At 46.9% G+C, this 21,126-nt stretch overlaps 1 protein-coding gene across 1 annotated transcript in view; it reads right to left on the bottom strand.

The window, feature by feature from the left end:
- The window catches only part of LOC110522685 (anoctamin-1-like), a 335,378-nt gene that overhangs the window by 183,805 nt on the left and 130,447 nt on the right, over positions 1-21,126 (bottom strand). Inside the window, exons 4-10 of the mRNA XM_090230797.1 lie at positions 10,228-10,326; positions 9,860-10,026; positions 9,688-9,742; positions 5,376-5,427; positions 346-401; positions 210-257; positions 32-96 (exon numbers count right to left, since the gene is read on the bottom strand). Of these exons, the coding sequence (XP_090086923.1) occupies positions 32-96; positions 210-257; positions 346-401; positions 5,376-5,427; positions 9,688-9,742; positions 9,860-10,026; positions 10,228-10,326 (542 nt within the window). The remainder of the gene's footprint in view (positions 1-31; positions 97-209; positions 258-345; positions 402-5,375; positions 5,428-9,687; positions 9,743-9,859; positions 10,027-10,227; positions 10,327-21,126) is intronic.

Here is a 21,126-nt window from a genome sequence, read left to right as displayed (position 1 = left end):
TAGGTCCAGACAGACACACTTTAGGTTATACCTGATTAGGTCCAATGGCTGGTATTTGAACATCACTCCATAGTTGGCCCACTCCTCATATAGGAGCTGAAACACACACACACACACACACACACACACACACAGCCTTAACTAGATGTTGCTTCTCTGGAATCATAAGACATGCTAAAGGACACTGCTGACCAATCACATGAGCTCACCTGTCTGTCGTTCCTCTGATCCCGCCCTCCTTTCCTGGTGAATGACCCCTGAGGACAGAACAGTGTTACCTCTAACCCCCTCACCTTAACTTCTGAACGTTTCACCATGTTATCATGGGGATGGAATCATACTCACATCGTGTGGAGGAAAGGCAGAGTTATAGACACCAGTAGCTAATAACGATGAGATACCTGATAGAGAGAGAGACAGAGTTATAGACACCAGTAGCTAATAACGATGGCATACCTGATAGAGAGAGAGTTATACACACCAGTACCTAATAACGATGAGATACCTGATAGATCTAAGCTGGTGCCGGGGCAAGGCAGACGTTTTACGTTCCCCCAGCCGAATGGGTTATTTGTTTGTTTATTTGCGTTGTTTGTAACTTCTTTTGTAGATAATGTTGCCGCTACCGTCTCTTATGACCGAAAATAACTTCTAGACATCAGGACTGCGATTTCTCACCACTGACTGGCAGAATAATTTTTTTCCCTTTCACGACTCTGACGAGCTCGACATGAAGGATATACTGCTTCCTCAGGAACAGGCCCGGATCCCCGTGATCCGTGTGAAGTGGAGGCAGAGGAAGAGGTGCCGAAGAGCTGGCTGAGATTGAATAAACCCCCACTTCCCTCCATTCTGCAAACGTCCTTGGAGAATAAAATCGACGAGTTACGCGGAAGATTAAACTACCAACTGGACATTAAAAACTGTAACATCTTATGCTTCACAGGAGTAGTGGCTGAACGACGACATTATCAACATACAGCTGGCCGGTTATACATTGTACCGGCAGGATACAACAGCGGCGTCTGGTAAGACAAGCAGACTATGTATTTTTGTAAAAAAACTGCTGGTGCACGATATCTAAGGAAGTCTATTGCTCGCCAGAGGGAGAGTATCTCATGAAAATCTGTCAACCACATTACCTACCAAGAGAGTTTTCCTCTGTATTATTCGTAGCTGTTTACATACCACTACAGTCAGAGGATGGCACTAAGACAGCATTGAATGAGATGTTTGCTTATGGCCGAATACAAGAAAACACTCACCCAGGCAGCGCTCCTAGTAGCCGGGGACTTTAATGCAGGGAAACTTAATTTAGTTTTACCAAATTTCTATCAGCATGTTAAATGTGCAACCAGAGGAAAAATAACTCTGGACCACCTATACTCCACACACAGAGACGCATAAAAATCGTCCTCCATTTGGCAAATCTGACGATAATTCTATCCTCCTGATTCCTACTTACAAGCAAAAATTAAAGCAGGAAGCACCAGTGACTAGATCAATAAAAAAGTGATCAGATGAAGCAGATGCTATGCTACGCTACAGGACTGTTTTGCTAGCACAGACTGGAATATGTTCTGGGATTCCTCCGATGGCATTGAGGAGTACACCACATCAGTCATTGGCTTCATCAATAAGTGCATTGATGACGTCGTCCCCACAGTGACCGTACGTACATATCCCAACTAGAAGCCATGGATTACAGGCAACATCCACACTGAGCTAAAGGCTAGAGCTGCCGCTTTCAAGGAGCGGGACTCTAACCCTGAAGCTTATAAGAAAAACTGATATGCCCTCCGATGAACCATCAAACAGGCAAAGCATTAATACAGGACAAAGATCGAATCGTACTACACCGGCTCTGATGCTCGTCGGAAGTGGCAGGGCTTGCAAACCATTACAGAATACAAAGGGCCCAATGACACAAGCCTACCAGACGAGCTAAACTACATCTATGCTCGCTTCGAGGCAAATAACACTGAAACATTCATTAGAGCACCAGCTGTTCCAGACGACTGTGTGATCACGCTCTCGTCAGCCGATTTGAGTAAGACCTTTAAACAGGTCAACATTCACAAGGCTGTAGGGCCAAACGGATTACCAGGACGTGTACTGCAAGCATGTGCTGACCAACTGGCAAGTGTCTTCACTGACATACCTTAAGGGAACATTTTGACATTTGGTGTATAGTTGTGAGAATGGCCATATTGCAAATGTACGGTCCCTTACTAGACGTCTGAAAACGTTTGTAAAATTCGCGGTCGGCGTCGGGCCATGCGGTAGGGCCGGACCTACCGGGAAGTCATCAAACAAACTTTCTCGGACATTCGGTTTCTGTTTTATAAAATAATCAAATTTTGGTCATTTTTCCGCTGTCCCGGAAATTCCCACAAGAGGGCATAAGCAATCATATTGCAATTGTGCAAAACATCACGAATCACGACGGGGCCTTATCTCCAAAACGGAAAATATTTCGAAGCCGAAACTTGGTGAGCGTAGGTTTGGCATAATGGGCAGTTGGCCCCGAACAAGATGGCGTCTAGAAACATATGCCTTATGCACAAGTAAAAATAAAAAAATGATGATAATAAAATATGACTAAAGTATGTTGATACAGTTCTTATACATGTGTAATTGACACAAACATCGAAAGAATTTTGAAAAACGGTCCAGAAAGCACTTTTTTAAGGGTTTGTGAAGTTTTTTACAAAATTTTGACATTTTTGACTTTTGACTTTTGACTTCCTATGAAATCATATTGCAAATGGACAAAACATATGCCTTATGCGCAAGTAATAATTAAAAAAAAAATTATGATAATAAAATTGGACAAAAGTATATTCATACAGTTCTTACACATGTGTAATTGACAAAAAAAATTGAAAGAATTTCGAAAAACGGTCCAGAAAGCACTTTTTTAAGGGGTGCTAAGGTTTTGACAAAAAAATATTTTTTTCAAAATTTTGCTTTTGGATGTTGACTTGGGTTGCATTTCCAATATGAAAAACCAAGGTGGAGCGCACTCGCCACCTGTTGGATTTTTGCAGTGTTACAACTGGCATTTGCCATATGGCATTTGCAATCAACTTTACATGAATCAACGCCACATTGGGTGGTATTGGACACCGTGTATAAGGTTTGTCCAATGCCAATGTTTTGCCATTCATTTTTGTCCATTTCAGGGGGGTATTCCCTTACATTTCAACCTTTCCCTGTCCGAGTCTGTATTACCAACATGTTTCAAGTAGACCCAAGTAGACCACCATAGTGCCTGTGCCCAAGAACTCTAAGGTAACCTGCCTAAATGACTACCGACCCGTAATTCTCAAGTCTGTAGCCATGAAGTGCTTTGAAAGACTGGTCATGGCTCACATCAACACCATTAGCCCAGAAACCCTAGACCCACTCCAATTTGCATACCGCCCCAACAGATCCACAGATGATGCAATCTCTATTGCACTCTACACTGCCCTTTCCCACCTGGACAAAAGGAACACCTATGTGAGAATGCTATTCATTGACTACAGCTCAGCATTCAACACCATAGTGCCCTCGAAGCTCATCAATAAGCTAAGGATTAAACACCTCACTCTGCAACTGGATCCTGGACATCCTGACGGGCCGCCCCAGGTGGTATGGGTAGGTAACAACGCTGATCCTTAACACAACCTCTCCCTTAACATGATCTAGACAAAGGAGATGATTGTGGACTCCCCCATTCTCATCGACGGGGCTGCAGCGGAGCAGTTTGAGAGCTTCAATTTCCTTGGATTCCACATCACCAACAAACAAACATTGTCCAAGCACATCAAGACAGTCGTGAAGAGGGCACGACAAAACCTTTTCCCCCTCAGGAGACTGAAAAGATTTGGCATGTGTCCTCAGATCCTCAAAAAGCTTCTAAAGCTGCACCATCGAGAGCATCCTGACTGGATGCATCACTGCCTGGTATGTCAACTGCTTGGCCTCTGACCGTAAGGCACTACATAGGGTAGTGCGAACGGCCCAGTACATGGGGTCAAACTTCCTGCCATCCAGGACCTCTACACCAGGCGGTGTCAGAGGAAGGCCCTAAAAATTGTCAAAGACTCCAGCCACCCTAGTCATAGACTGTTCTCTCTGCTACCGCATGGCAAGCAGTACCGGAGCGCCAAGTCTAGGTTCAAGAGGCTTCTAAACAGCTTCTACCCAATGGCTACCCAGAGTATTTGCATTGCCCCCCCCTTCTACTCTGCTGCTACTCTGTTATTATCTATGCATAGTCACTTTAATAACTCTACCGACATGTACCTATTACGTCAATTACCTGGACACCGGTGCACCCGCACATTGACTCTGTACCGTTACCCCCTGTATATAGTCCCTCTATTGTTCTTTTTCTGTTGCTCTTTAATTATTTGTTATTCTTACCAAGTTTCAAAAGGTTTCAAAAAATATTTTCTTTTTTTTGTGAATTTTACCCCCTTTTTCTCCCCAATTTCGTGGTATCCAATTGTTAGTAGCTACTATCTTGTCTCATCGCTACAACTCTCGTACGGGCTCAGGAGAGACGAAGGTTGAAAGTCATGGGTCCTCCGAAACACAACCAAACCAAGCCGCACTGCTTCTTAACACAGCACGCAACCAACCCGGAAGCCACCCGCACCAATGTGTCGGAGGAAACACTGTGCACCTGGCAACCTTGGCTAGCGTGCACTGCCCCCGGCCTGCCACAGGAGTCACTGGAGCGCGATGAGACAAGGATCTCCCTACTGGCCAAACCCTCCCTAACGACGCTATGCCAATTGTGCGTCGCCCCACGGACCTCACGGTCGCGGCCGGTCGCGGCCGGTTAACCCAGGGTCTCTGGTGGCACAGCTGGCGCTGCAGTACAGCGCCCTTAACCACTGCTTCACCCGGGAGGCCTCAAAAAGCTTTTGATTCAATTGGGCACAAGGGTCTGCTACACAAATTGATGAAAAGTGGTGTGGGAAAAACATTCAACATTCAAAACATTCAACATTACAAAATCCATGTACACAATCAACAAGTGTGTGTACATCAGCGCCACGTGTAACTTCCACAATGCCGTGAACGATCTGAGAGACAAGGCAAGAAGGGTCTTCTACGCCATCATGTTGCTCGTGGTTAAGTGGCAGCGCGCTCCGAGAATAAATTCTGTTACCTATTATTGAAAGACTGGTCTACATCTATTTTATGCAAACAAGAATCTTACAAATTCTCATAAAATAGATTAAGGGTTTTCAATTAATGAAAACACATTGGCATAATTAAATTACAGTAACAGATATACAGATACAGTGAGGGAGAGAGACAGATACAGAGAGAGATATACAGAGCGAGAGGGAGATACAAAGAAAGATAGTGCTCACCAGTGGCTTGGCAAGTCTGTGTACAGGCGGTGCGTGTCAATATCTCCTTGACCTAGACACAGGTACACACAAACAAACACAAACATAGGAAATGAAGGTGGTGACTCCTTGACTGATGCTCTTGTTATGACATGTTTCCATGCACTGTGATAATTTCATATTAAACTGATTATGACAGTAGGTAGATAATAGTTAAAATTGAAGTAAGCAAAAGCCAGTTAAAACACCTGTTTTTCAAAATATTAGGACATGTAAACCCCTTAATCGGCATTCCAGCTGTGTATATTTTATTGATCCATTTTTTGCTCATGTCACTGCTCTTTATTAAGCTTTACGCATCTGCCACAAGGCCTTCGTCAGAGCTTTATTAACATGATTTCTCCCAATAGGCCGAAAAAGCTATTTCAAGTCCGCAAAGTCCCAATGGATTCTTTCAGTAAACAGCATCTCGACAGATGATCAAGCACCTCTTCAACCACTTCATTGGTTGCAAAGTTCAATTTGTGAACTGGTTCCAAGTCCTGAATAGCCCTCCCCATTTAATCTCATCCTCTTTGATACAATGCCTCTAAGTATTTTATCTAATAAACTATAGTGGTTTGGTGCCTTCTCCCTCCTGTAGTAAGGTAATACTGTGTGTATTTGATCCGCACATGTATTTGATCTGCGTGTATTTGATCTGCGTGTATTTGATCCGCGAGTGTATTTGATCTGCGTGTATTTGATCCGCACGTGTATTTGATCCGCACGTGTATTTGATCCGCGTGTATTTGATCCGCGTGTATTTGATCTGCGTGTATTTGATCTGCGTGTATTTGATCTACGTGTATTTGGTCTGCGTGTATTTGATCTGCGTGTATTTGATCTGCGTGTATTTGATCTGCGTGTATTTGATCTGCGTGTATTTGATCTGCGTGTATTTGATATGCGTGTATTTGATATGCGTGTATTTGATCCGCGCGTGTATTTGATCCGCACGTGTATTTGATCCGCGCGTGTATTTGATCTGCGTGTATTTGATCCGCACGTGTATTTGATCTGCGTGTATTTGATCCGCGCGTGTATTTGATCCGCGCGTGTATTTGATCTGCGTGTATTTGATCCGCGCGTGTATTTGATCCGCGCGTGTATTTGATCTGCGTGTATTTGATCCGCACGTGTATTTGATCTGCGTGTATTTGATCTGCGTGTATTTGATCCGCGCGTGTATTTGATCCGCGCGTGTATTTGATCTGCGTGTATTTGATCCGCGCGTGTATTTGATCTTCATGTATTTGATCCGCGTGTATTTGATCCGCGCGTGTGCTAGCATCAACCGTGCAAGCCCTCTTTTGCGTGAGTGAAATGAAATCGGAACAACTGAATGTTTTAAAAGTAGTTTTCAAATGCAAACTATATATGCTTCCCAAAAAAAACATGGTTGCTGTGGTACAACTTTAGGTTTGATTGCCGTTTTTGATTTATTTTGATTGCCGTGTCCATGTAAACAGGATTATTAGGGGAAATGTTCATCTAGCAAGCATCTAAATATTTCATTTGAACTATTAAATGAATCTGACTATCCACAATAATCACATGATTAATCATTACCTTATCCACAATCACATGATCAACCCTATTAACCCATAACCTAGCCATAATAATGACATGATCAACCCTATAAACCCCTATTACTAGTCTGTTCAACCTCTCTTTTGTATCGTCTGAGATCCCCCAGAGATTTGAAAGCTGCTGCGGTCACCCCTCTTCAAAGGGGAGACAATCTAGACCCTAACTGTTACAGACCTATGTCTATATTACCCTGCCTTTCTAAGGTCTTCGAAAGCCAAGTTAACAAAAAGATCACCGACCATTTCAAATCCCACCGTACCTTCTTCGCTATGCAATCTGGTTTCCGAGCTGGTCATGGGTGCACCTCAGCCACGCTCAAAGTCCTAAACGATATCATATCTGCCATCGACAAAAGACAGTACTGTGCAGCCGTATTCATCGATCTGGCCAAGGCCTTCGACTCCGTCAATCACTGTATTCCTATAGACAGCCTTGGTTTCTCAAATGACTGCCTCTCCTGTTTCACCAACTACTTCTCAGATAGAGTTCAGTGTGTCAAATCAGAGGACCTCTTGCCCGGACCTCTGGCAGTCTCTATGGGGGTGCCACAGGGTTCAATTCTCTGACTCTTTTCTCTGTATACACCAATGATGTCGCTCTTGCGGCTGGTGATTCTCTGATCCACCTCTATGCGACGACACCATTTTGTATACTTCTGGCCCTTCTTTGGACACTGTGTTAACTAACCTACAGACAAGTTTCAATGCCATACAACTCTCCTTCCGTGGCCTCCAACTTCTCTTAAATACAAGTAAAACTAAATGCATGCTCTTCAATCGATCACTGCCCACACCCGCCTGCCCGTCTAGCATCACTACTCTGAACGGTTCTGACTTAGAATATGTGGACAACTACAAATACCTAGGTGTCTGGTTAGACTGTAAACTCTCCTTCCAGACTCACATTAAGCATATCCGATCCAACATTAAATCTAGAATCGGCTTCCTATTTCGCAACAAAGCCTCGTTCACTCACGCCGACAAACATACCCTCGTAAAACAGACTATCCCACCAATCCTCGACTTCGGCGATGTCATTTACAAAATAGCTTCCAACACTCTACTCAGCAAATTGGATGCAGTCGATCACAATGCCATCACGCCCCATATACTACCCACCACTGCGACCTGTTTGCTCTCGTTGGCTGGCCCTCGCTTCATATTCTTCGCCAAACCCACTGGATCCAGGTCATCTACAAGTCTCTGCTAGGTAAAGCCCAGCTTTACCTTATCTCAGCTCACTGGTCACCATAGCAACACCCACCCATAGCACGCGCTCCAGCAGGTATATTTCACTGGTTGAAAGCCAACTCCTCATTTGGCCGCCTTTCCATCCAGTTCTCTGCTGCCAATGACTGGAACGAACTGCAAAAATCTCTGAAGCTGGAGACTCATATCTCCCTCACTAACTTTAAGCACAAGCTGTCAGAGCAGCTTTCAGATCATTGCACCTGTACACACCCCATCTGTAAATAGCCCATCCAACTACCCTCATCCCCATATTGTTATTTATTTTAATCATTTTTTTGCCTCCTTTGCACCCCAGTATCTCTACTTGCACATTCATCTTCTGCACTTCTATCACTCCAGTGTTTATTTGCTAAATTGTAATTATTTCGCTACTATGGCCTATTTTTTGCCTTACCTCCCTAATCTTACTTCATTTGCACACACTGTGTATAGACTTTTCTATTGTGTTATTGACTGTACATTTGTTTATCCTATGTGTAACTCTGTGTTGTCTTTGTCACACCACTTTGCTTTATATTGGCCAGGTCGCAGTTGTAAATGAGAACTTGTTCTCAGCAAGCTTACCTGGTTAAATAGAGGTGCATTTTTTTTCTTCTCATGATTAACCCTATGAACCCTATCCAAAATAATCACGATTAACCCTGTTAATCTTCACCTTATCCACATTACTCATATGATTAACCCTAACCCTATCCAAAAGAATCACATGATTAACCCTATTTACCCTACCCACAATAATCACATGATTAACCCTATCCACAATAATCACATGATTAACCCTATTTACCCTATCCACAATAATCACATGATTAACCCTATCCACAATAATCACATGATTAACCCTATCCACAATAATCACATGATTAACCCTATTTACCCTATCCACAATAATCACATGATTAACCCTATTTACCCTACCCACAATAATCACATGATTAACCCTATTTACCCTACCCACAAAAATCACATGATTAACCCTATTGACCCTACCCACAAAAATCACATGATTAACCCTATTGACCCTACCCACAAAAATCACATGATTAACCCTATTTACCCTACCCACAAAAATCACATGATTAACCCTATTTACCCTACCCACAATAATCACATGATTAACCCTATTTACCCTACCCAAAATAATCAAATGATTAACCCTATTTACCCTACCCACAATAATCACATGATTAACCCTATTTACCCTACCCACAATAATCACGATTAACCTTATCTACCCTACCCACAATAATCACGATTAACCCTATTTACCCTACCTACAATAATCACGATTAACCTTATTTACCCTACCCACAATAATCACGGTTAACCTTATTTACCCTACCCACAATAATCACATGATTAACCCTATTTGTAACCACAATAGTCAAATTATTGTGTGCATGTAACCGTACTCAGTAAGAAAGTGTTATTGAGAGGTGTGTGTGACTCACTATTCTGCTGCGTACGGAGTAGTCAAATAGAATGTCCTGTGACTTGATTTCAAACCTGTAGAGGATGACAGACATGGTTAGAAAGCATGAGTGAATATGTGTGTAAGCGTTTGTATGTATGTGCAAGCATGTGTGTTTGTATGCATGTGTGTGAGCATGGGTTGGTACTCACAGGTGTAGCTTGTCTCTGGAGAAGGGGTGTGAGAGGGTCTTTGTTCGGTTCTGGTGGGACTGTGTGTTTAGTGTTTCTGGGACATCAGGTCGGAAGGGTTTGATCAGGGTTTGATACAACAATGCTATTTTCCCCGCGATGCCCTGAGGCTGCCGCAACTCATAACTCTGTCCAATCAGAGAACACAACACTCATAACTCTGTCCAATCAGAGAACTCAACACTCATAACTCTGTCCAATCAAAGAACACAACACTCATAACTCTGTCCAATCAGAGAACACAACACATGTAACAACATCAGCTCAATCACAAGATTACTCAAAAAGCTACCAGGTGTGCATGTGTGTTGCTGTGGTAACAGGCATACCTTTTTGACTGGCACTTTGATCTTCTGTAGCTCAGCCTCTCTGCTCAGCGTCGCCCAGGGAACATGCAGCCGGATAAACCCTATACCCTGGGACCTAGACTACACGCACACGCACACACACACACACACACACACACACACACACACACACACACACACACACACACACACACACACACACACACACACACACACACACACACAAATCAGGGATCTTCAATGATGCATTTAGGTTGCGTGAGAAATAGGTTGAATTTCAACACTCAGGCTAGTAACGACGATCAAGACGAGTACAGAGGATGATCAACAAGTCATCCCAACCCAATCTTTGATTCTGTACACAACACGTCTTAAAGGGATGTTGAACGGAGTGAAAAGCTAAAAACAAAGGTGAAAAAATATTAGACTACAGTAAATGGACAAATCCCTCTGTAGACCCTGACTTTGATGGGCCGCCCCGAGGTGGTGAAGGTCGGAAACAACATCTCCACCTCGCTGATCCTGGAGCCCCAAAAGATGCGTGCTCAGCCCCCTCCTGTAATCACTGTTCACCAATGACTGCTTGGCCATGCACACCTCCAACTCAATCATCATCAAGTTTGCAGATAACACAACAGTAGTGGGCTTGATCACAACAATGACAAGGCAGCCTATAGGGAGGAAGTGAGGGCACTCGGAGTGTGGTGTCAGGAAAACAACCTCACACTCAACGTCAACAAAACAAAGGAGATGATCGTGGACTTCAGGAAACAGAGGGAGAACCCCCCTATCCACACGAATGGGACAGCAGTGGAGAAGGTGGAAAGTTTTAAGATCCTTGGCGTACACACCAACGATAGACTGAAATGGTCCACCCACAAAGACACTGTGGTTAAGAAGGCACAACAGCGCCTCTTCAACCTCAGGAGGCTGAAGAAATTTGGCGTGTCACCTAAAACCCTCAAACTTTTACAGATGCACAATTGAGAGCATACGGTCAGGCTGTATCACCGCCTGGTATGGCAACTGCACTGCCCACAGCCTCAGGGCTCACCAGAGGGTGGTGTGATCTGCACAACGCATCACCAGGGGCAAACTACCTGCCCACCAGGTTACCTATAGCACCCGATGTCACAGGAAGGCCGAAAAGATCATCAAGGACAACAACCACCCGAGCCACTGCCTGTTCAACCGCTACCATCCAGAAGGCGAGGTCAGTACAAGTGCCTCAAAGCTGTGACCGAGAGACTGAAAAATATTTTCTATCTCAAGGCCATCAGACTGTTAAACAGCCATCGCTAACACAATCATTGGCCACTCTAACAAATGGATCACTAGTCACTTTATTAATGCAACTTTAATAATGATGTCTACATATCTTGCATTACTCATCCCAGATGTATATACTGTATTTTATACCATCTATTGAATCTTGACTATGTTGCTAACACATTGCTCATCCACATTTCATATGTATATATTCTTATTCCATACCTTTACTTAGATGTGTGTATTAGGTAGTGGTTGTGGAATTGTTAGATTGCTTGTTAGACATTAATGCACTAAACATATAATATTATATATTTGATACAACCTAGCTGACTAGCAGCTGATGCTGGCAAGAAGAAGACACAACCTAGCTGATGCTGACTAGTAGCTGACAACCTAGCCAACGCTAGCTAGCAGCTGACACAACCTAGCTGACTAGCAGCTAGCACAACCTAGCTGACGAGTAGCTGACAACCTAGCTGACAAGTAGCTGAAAAAACCTAGATGACACAACCTAGCTGACGCTGACTAGCAGCTGACGCAACCTAGCTGACGAGTAGCTGACACAACCTAGCTGACAAGTAGCTGACGAGTAGCTGACGCAACCTAGCTGATGAGTAGCTGACGCAATCTAGCTGACACAACCCAGCCGACAAGCAGCTGACACAACCCAGCTGAAAAGAAGCTGACGCAACCTAGCTGACGAGTAGATGATGCAACCTAGCTGATGCAACCTAGCTGACTAGTAGTGTAAATACAATGTAGCTGACACAACCCAGCCGACAAGCAGCTGACAAAACCCAGCTGACGAGTAGCTGACGCGACCTAGCTGACAAGCAGCTGACACAACCCAGCTGACGAGCAGCTGACACAACCTACCTGACAAGTAGCTGACGAAACCTAAAAAGTAGCTGAAACATTCTAGATGACACAACCTAGCTGATGCTGACTAGTAGCTGTCACAACCTCGCCGACAAGTAGATGAAGAGTAGCTGACGCAACCTCGCTGACAAACCTAGCTGACGCTGACTAGTAGCTGACGCAACCTCGCCAAAAACTAGATGACAAGTAGCTGACGCAACCTTGCTGACGAGTAGCTGAGGCAACATCGCTGACAACCTAGCTGATGCAACCTAGCTGACAACACAGCTGATGAGCAGCTGACGCAACCTAGTTGACGAGCAGCTGATGCAACCTAGCTGACGAGCAGCTGACAAGTAGCTGACACAGCCCAGCTGCCACAACCTACCTGATGCAAAGCTAACAACCTAGCTGACAAGCAGCTGAAAAATCCTAGATGACACAACCTAGCTGACGCTGACTAGTAGCTGACGCAACCTAGCTGACACGCAGCTGACACAACCCAGCTGAAAAGAAGCTGGCGCAAACTAGCTGACGAGTAGATGACGTATCCTAGCTGATGCAACCTAACTGACTAGTAGTGTAAATACAATCTAGCTGACACAACTCAGCCGACAAGCAGCTGACACAACCCAGCTGACGAGTAGCTGACGCGACCTAGCTGACAAGCAGCTGACATGCAGCTGACACAACCTATCTGACGAGTAGCTGATGCAACCTAATTGACAAGTAGCTGAAACAACCTAGATGACACAACCTAGCTGACGCTGACTAGTAGCTGTCACAACCTCGCCGACAAGAAGATGAAGAGTAGCTGACGCAACCTCGCTGACAAACCTAGCTGACGCTGACTAGTAGCTGACGCAACCTCGCCAAAAACTAGATGACAAGTAGCTGACGCAACCTTGCTGACGAGTAGCTGAGGCAACATCGCTGACAACCTAGCTGATGCAACCTAGCTGACAACCCAGCTGATGAGCAGCTGACGCAACCTAGTTGACGAGCAGCTGATGCAACCTAGCTGACGAGCAGCTGACAAGTAGCTGACACAGCCCAGCTGCCACAACCTACCTGATGCGAAGCTAACAACCTAGCTGACAAGCAGCTGAAAAATCCTAGATGACACAACCTAGCTGACGCTGACTAGCAGCTGACACAACCCAGCTGAAAAGAAGCTGGCGCAAACTAGCTGACGAGTAGATGACGTATCCTAGCTGATGCAACCTAACTGACTAGTAATGTAAATACAATCTAGCTGACACAACTCAGCCGACAAGCAGCTGACACAACCCAGCTGACGAGTAGCTGACGCGACCTAGCTGACAAGCAGCTGACGTGAAGCTGACACAACCTATCTGACGAGTAGCTGATGCAACCTAATTGACAAGTAGCTGAAACAACCTAGATGACACAACCTAGCTGACGCTGACTAGTAGATGACACAACCTCACCGACAAGTATATGAAGAGTAGCTGAGGCAACCTCGCTGACAAACCTAGCTGACGCTGACTAGTAGCTGACACAACCTAGCTGACGAGTAGCTGACACAACCTAGCTGACGCAACCTAACTGATGAGAAGCTGACGCAACCTAGCTGACCCAACTTAGCTGACGAGTAGCTGACGCAACCTAGCTAACGAGTAGCTGACAACCTAGCTGACAAGTAGCTGAAAAAACCTAGATGACACAACCTAGCTGACGCTGACTAGCAGCTGACGCAACCTAGCTGACGAGTAGCTGACGCAACCTAGCTGACGAGTAGCTGACGAGTAGCTGACGCAACCTAGCTGATGAGTAGCTGACGCAACCTAGCTGATGAGAAGCTGACGCAACCTAGCTGACCCAACCTAGCTGACGAGTAGCTGACGCAACCTAGCTGACCCAACTTAGCTGACGAGTAGCTGACGCAACCTAGCTGACGCAACCAAGTTGATGAATAGCTGACGCAACCTAGCTGACCCAACCAAGCTGACTGGTAGTGTACACACAATCTAGCTGACAACCAAGCTGACACAACCCAGCTGAAAAGTAGATAACGCAAACCATGCTGACACAACCCAGACGACAAGCAGCTGACACAACCCAGCTGAAAAGAAGCTGACGCAACCTAGCTGACGAGTAGATGATGCAACCTAGCTGATGCAACCTAGCTGACTAGTAGTGTAAATACAATGTAGCTGACACAACCCAGCCGACAAGCAGCTGACACAACCCAGCTGACGAGTAGCTGACGCGACCTAGCTGACAAGCGCTGATACAACCCAGCTGACGAGCAGCTGACACAACCTACCTGACAAGTAGCTGACGAAACCTAAAAAGTAGCTGAAATATTCTAGATGACACAACCTAGCTGATGCTGACTAGTAGCTGTCACAACCTCGCCGACAACCTAGCTGACGAGTAGCTGACACACAACCTAGCTGATGAGCATCTGACGAGCAGCTGACACACAACCTAGTTGACGAGTAGCTAACACACAACCGAGCTGAAGAGCTGCTGAAAAACAACCTAGCTGACGAGTAGCTGACACACAACCTAGCTCACGAGCAGCTGACACACAACCTAGCTAACGAGCAGCTGACACACAACCTAGTTGACGAGCAGCTGACACACAACCTAGCTGACGAGCAGCTGACACACAACCTAGCTGACGAGCAGCTGACACGATCTAGCTGATGAGTAGCTGACAAAACCCCTCTGACGAGTAGCTGACGCAACCTAGCTTAAGTTTAGCTGACTCACAACCTAGCTGAAGAGAAGCTGACACACAACCTAGCTGACAAGCAGCTGAAACACAACCTAGCTGATGAGCAGCTGACGAGTAGCTGACACAACCTAGCTGACACAACCTAGCTGACGAGTAGCTGACACACAACCTAGCTGACGAGCAGCTGACACACAACCTAGCTGACGAGCAGCTGACGAGTAGCTAACACATAACCTAGCTTACTAGCAGCCAGTAGACAACCTAGCCGACAATAATCTGACAAACAACCTAGCTGACGAATAGCTGACACACAACTAGCTTTTGAGCAGCTGACACACAACCTAGCTTTTGAGCAGCTGAAACACAACCTAGCTGATGAGCAGCTGATGAGTAGCTGACACACATCCTAGCTGACGAGCAGCTGACGAGTAGCTGACACACAACATGGCTGTCGAGCTGCTGACGATCAGCTGACCCACAACCTAGCTGATGAGCAGCTGAAGAGCAGCTGACACACAACCTAGCTGACGAGCAGCTGACACACAACCTAGCTGAAGAGCAGCTGACACCGCACCTAACTGACGAGCAGCTGACACAACACCTAGCTGACGAGCATCTGACGAGTATCTGACAAAACCTAGCTGACGAGCAGCTGACACACAACCTAGCTGACGAGCAGCTGACGAGTATCTGTCAAAACCTAGCTGACGAGCAGCTGACACATAACCCAGCTTACTAGCAGCTAATAGACATCCTAGCCGACAAGAACCTGACAAACAACCTAGCTGACGAATAGCTGATACACAACCTAGCTGATGAGCATCTGACGAATAGCTGACACAACCTAGCTGACGAGCAGCTGACACACAACCTACCTGACGAGCAGCTGACACACAATCTAGCTGATGAGCATCTGACGAGCAGCTGACACACAACCTAGCTGACGAGCAGCTGACACACAACCTAGCTGAAGAGCAGCTGACACACAACCTAGCTGACGAGCAGCTGACACGCAACCTGGCTGACGAGCAGCTGATGAGTAGCTGACACAACCTAGCTGACGAGTAGCTGACACACAACCTAGCTGAAGAGCAGCTGACACACAACCTAGCTGAAGAGCAGCTGACACACAACCTAGCTGACGAGTAGCTGACACACAACCTAGCTGATGAGCATCTGACGAGCAGCTGACACACAACCTAGTTGACGAGTAGCTAACACACAACCGAGCTGAAGAGCTGCTGAAAAACAACCTAGCTGACGAGTAGCTGACACACAACCTTGCTGACGAGCAGCTGACACACAACCTAGCTGACGAGAAGCTGAAACACAACCTAGCTGACGAGCAGCTGACGAGTAGCTCACACATAACCTAGCTTACTAGCAGCTAATAGACAACCTAGCCGACAAGGACCTGACAAACAACCTAGCTGACGAATAGCTGATACACAACCTAGCTGATGATTATCTGACGAGTAGCTGACACACAACATAGCTTTAGAGCAGCTGACACACAACCTAGCTGACGAGCAGCTGACACAACGTAGCTGACGAGCAGCTGATGAGTAGCTGACACACATCCTAGCTGACGAGCAGCTGACACACAACCTAGCTGTCGAGCTGCTGACGAGTAGCTGACACACATCCTAGCTGACGAGCATCTGACGAGTAGCTGACACATAACCTAGCTGACCATCAGCTGACACACAACCTAGCTGATGAGTAGCTGACACAACCCCTATGACGAGTAGCTGACGCAACCTAGCTGAAGTGAAGCTGACGCACAACCTAGCTGACAAGCAGCTAATGAGTAGCTGACACACAACCTTAATGACGAGCAGCTGAAACACAACCGAGCTGACGGGCATCTGACGAATAGCTGACACAACCTAGCTGACGAGCAGCTGACACACAATCTACCTGACGAGCAGCTGACACACAACCTAGCTGATGAGCAGCTGACGAGCAGCTGATACACAACCTAGCTGACGAGCAGCTGACACACAACCTAGCTGACGAGCAGCTGACACACAACCTAGATGACGAGCAGCTGACACACAACCTAGCTGACGAGCAGCTGACACACAACCTAGCTGACGAGCATCTGACGAATAGCTGACACAACCTAGCTGACGAGCAGCTGACACACAACCTACCTCACGAGCAGCTGACACACAACCTAGCTGACGAGCAGCTGACACACAACCTAGCTGACGAGCAGCTGATGAGTAGCTGACACAACCTAGCTGACGAGTATCTGACACACAACCTAGCTGACGAGCATCTGACGGGTATCTGACAAAACCTAGCTGACGAGCATCTGACACACAACCTAGCTGACGAGCATCTGACGAGTAGCTGACACACAACCTAGCTGACCATCAGTTGACACACAACCTAGCTGATGGATAGCTGACACAACCTAGCTTACGAGTAAATGACGAGCAGCTGAAACACAACCTAGCTGATGAGCAGCTGACGGGTAGCTGAAACACAATCTAGCTGACCATCAGCTGACACACAACCTAGCTGACGAGCAGCTGACACAACACCTACCTGAAGAGGAGCTGACACACAACCTAGCTGACGAGCATCTGACGATTTGCTGACACACAACCTAGCTGACGAGCATCTGACGAGTAGCTGACACAACCTAGCTGACGAGCAGCTGACACAAAACCTAGCTGACGAGCATCTGACGAATAGCTGACACAACCTAGCTGACGAGGAGCTGACACACAACCTACCTCACGAGCAGCTGACACACAACCTAGCTGACGAGCAGCTGATGAGTAGCTGACACAACCTAGCTGACGAGTAGCTGACACACAACCTAGCTGAAGAGCAGCTGACACACAACCTAGCTGACGAGCAGCTGACACACAACCTAGCTGACGAGCAGCTGATGAGTAGTTGACACAACCTAGCTGACGAGTAGCTGACACACAACCTAGCTGACGAGCAGCTGACACACAACCTAGCTGATGAGCATCTGACGAGTAGCTGACACACAACCTAGCTTTCGAGCAACTGACACACGACCTAGCTGACGAGCAGCTGACAAAACGTAGCTGACGAGCAGCTGATGAGTAGCTGACACACAAGCTAGCTGACGAGCAGCTGACACACAACCTGGCTGACGAGCAGCTGACACACAACCTAGCTGACGAGCATCTGACGAGTATCTGACACAACCTAGCTGACGAGCAGCTGACACACAACCTAGATGACGAGCATCTGACGAGTATCTGACACACAACCTAGCTGACCATCAGCTGACACACAACCTAGCTGATGGATAGCTGACACGCCCTAGCTTACGAGTAAATGACGAGCAGCTGACACACAACCTAGCTGATGAGCAGCTGACACACAACCTCGCTGACGAGCAGCTGACACAAAACCTCGCTGACGAGCAGCTGGCACACAACCTAGCTCACAAGCAGCTTACACACAACCTAGCTCACGAGCAGCTGACACACAACCTAGCTGACAAGCAGCTGAAACACAACCTAGTTGACGAGCAGCTGACAAGATAGCTGATGAGCTGCTGTCACACACCCTAGCTGACGAGCAGCTGACACACAACCCAGCTGACGAGCATCTGACAATAAGCTGACACAACCTAGCTGACGAGCAGCTGACACAAAACCTACCTGAAGAGGAGCTGACAGACAACCTAGCTGACGAGCATCTGACGATTTGCTGACACACAACCTAGCTGACGAGCATCTGACGAGTTGCTGACAAACAACCTAGCTGACGAGCATATGACACAACACCTAGCTGATGAGCAACTGACACAATACCTAGCTGACGAGCAGCTGACACACAACCTAGCTGACGAGCAGCTGACACACAACCTAGCTCACGAGCAGCTGACACACAACCTAGTTGACGAGCAGCTGACAGACAACCTTGCTGACGAGCAGCTGACACACAACCTAGCTGACAGGCAGCTGACGAGTAGCTGACACACAACCTAGCTGACGAGCAGCTGACACGATCTAGCTGATGAGTAGCTGACAAAGCTGACGAGCATCTGACGAGTATCTGACAAAACCTAGCTGACGAGCAGCTGACACACAACCTATCTGACAAGCAGCTGACACACAACCTAGCTGACGAGCAGCTGACGAGTATCTGACAAAACCTAGCTGACGAGCAGCTGACACAAAACCTAGCTTACTAGCAGCTAATAGACATCCTAGCCGACAAGAACCTGACAAACAAACTAGCTGACGAATAGCTGACACACAACCTAGCTGATGAGCATCTGACGAATAGCTGACACAACCTAGCTGACGAGCAGCTGACACACAACCTACCTGACGAGCAGCTGACACACAATCTAGCTGATGAGCATCTGACGAGCAGCTGACACACAACCTAGCTGACGAGCAGCTGACACACAACCTAGCTGAAGAGCAGCTGACACACAACCTAGCTGACGAGCAGCTGACACACAACCTAGCTGACGAGCATCTGATGAATAGCTGACACAACCTAGATGACGAGCAGCTGACACACAACCTAGCTGACGAGCAGCTGACACACAACCTAGCTGACGAGCATCTGACGAATAGCTGACACACAACCTAGCTGACGAGCAGCTGACACACAACCTACCTCACGAGCAGCTGACACACAACCTAGCTGACGAGCAGCTGACACACAACCTAGCTGACGAGCAGCTGATGAGTAGCTGACACAACCTAGCTGACGAGTATCTGACACACAACCTAGCTGACGAGCATCTGACGGGTATCTGACAAAACCTAGCTGACGAGCATCTGACACACAACCTAGCTGACGAGCATCTGACGAGTAGCTGACACACAACCTAGCTGACCATCAGTTGACACACAACCTAGCTGATGGATAGCTGACACAACCTAGCTTACGAGTAAATGACGAGCAGCTGAAACACAACCTAGCTGATGAGCAGCTGACGGGTAGCTGAAACACAATCTAGCTGACCATCAGCTGACACACAACCTAGCTGACGAGCAGCTGACACAACACCTACCTGAAGAGGAGCTGACACACAACCTAGCTGACGAGCATCTGACGATTTGCTGACACACAACCTAGCTGACGAGCATCTGACGAGTAGCTGACACAACCTAGCTGACGAGCAGCTGACACAAAACCTAGCTGACGAGCATCTGACGAATAGCTGACACAACCTAGCTGACGAGGAGCTGACACACAACCTACCTCACGAGCAGCTGACACACAACCTAGCTGACGAGCAGCTGATGAGTAGCTGACACAACCTAGCTGACGAGTAGCTGACACACAACCTAGCTGAAGAGCAGCTGACACACAACCTAGCTGACGAGCAGCTGACACACAACCTAGCTGACGAGCAGCTGATGAGTAGCTGACACAACCTAGCTGACGAGTAGCTGACACACAACCTAGCTGACGAGCAGCTGACACACAACCTAGCTGATGAGCATCTGACGAGTAGCTGACACACAACCTAGCTTTCGAGCAACTGACACACGACCTAGCTGACGAGCAGCTGACACAACGTAGCTGACGAGCAGCTGATGAGTAGCTGACACAACCTAGCTGGCGAGTAGCTGAAACACAACCTAGCTGATGAGCAGCTGATGAGCAGCTGACACACAAGCTAGCTGACGAGCAGCTGACACACAACCTGGCTGACGAGCAGCTGACACACAACCTAGCTGACGAGCATCTGACGAGTATCTGACACAACCTAGCTGACGAGCAGCTGACACACAACCTAGATGACGAGCATCTGACGAGTATCTGACACACAACCTAGCTGACCATCAGCTGACACACAACCTAGCTGATGGATAGCTGACACGCCCTAGCTTACGAGTAAATGACGAGCAGCTGACACACAACCTAGCTGATGAGCAGCTGACGGGTAGCTGAAACACAATCTAGCTGACCATCAGCTGACACACAACCTAGCTGACGAGCAGCTGACACAACACCTACCTGAAGAGGAGCTGACACACAACCTAGCTGACGAGCATCTGACGATTTGCTGACACACAACCTAGCTGACGAGCATCTGACGAGTAGCTGACACAACCTAG

This window comes from Oncorhynchus mykiss, chromosome 4 (assembly GCF_057628025.1).
Source record: "Oncorhynchus mykiss isolate SJ-2025 chromosome 4, ASM5762802v1, whole genome shotgun sequence".
NCBI classification, from domain to species: Eukaryota; Metazoa; Chordata; class Actinopteri; order Salmoniformes; family Salmonidae; genus Oncorhynchus; species Oncorhynchus mykiss.
This window is presented reverse-complemented; position numbering and strand designations above follow the sequence as displayed.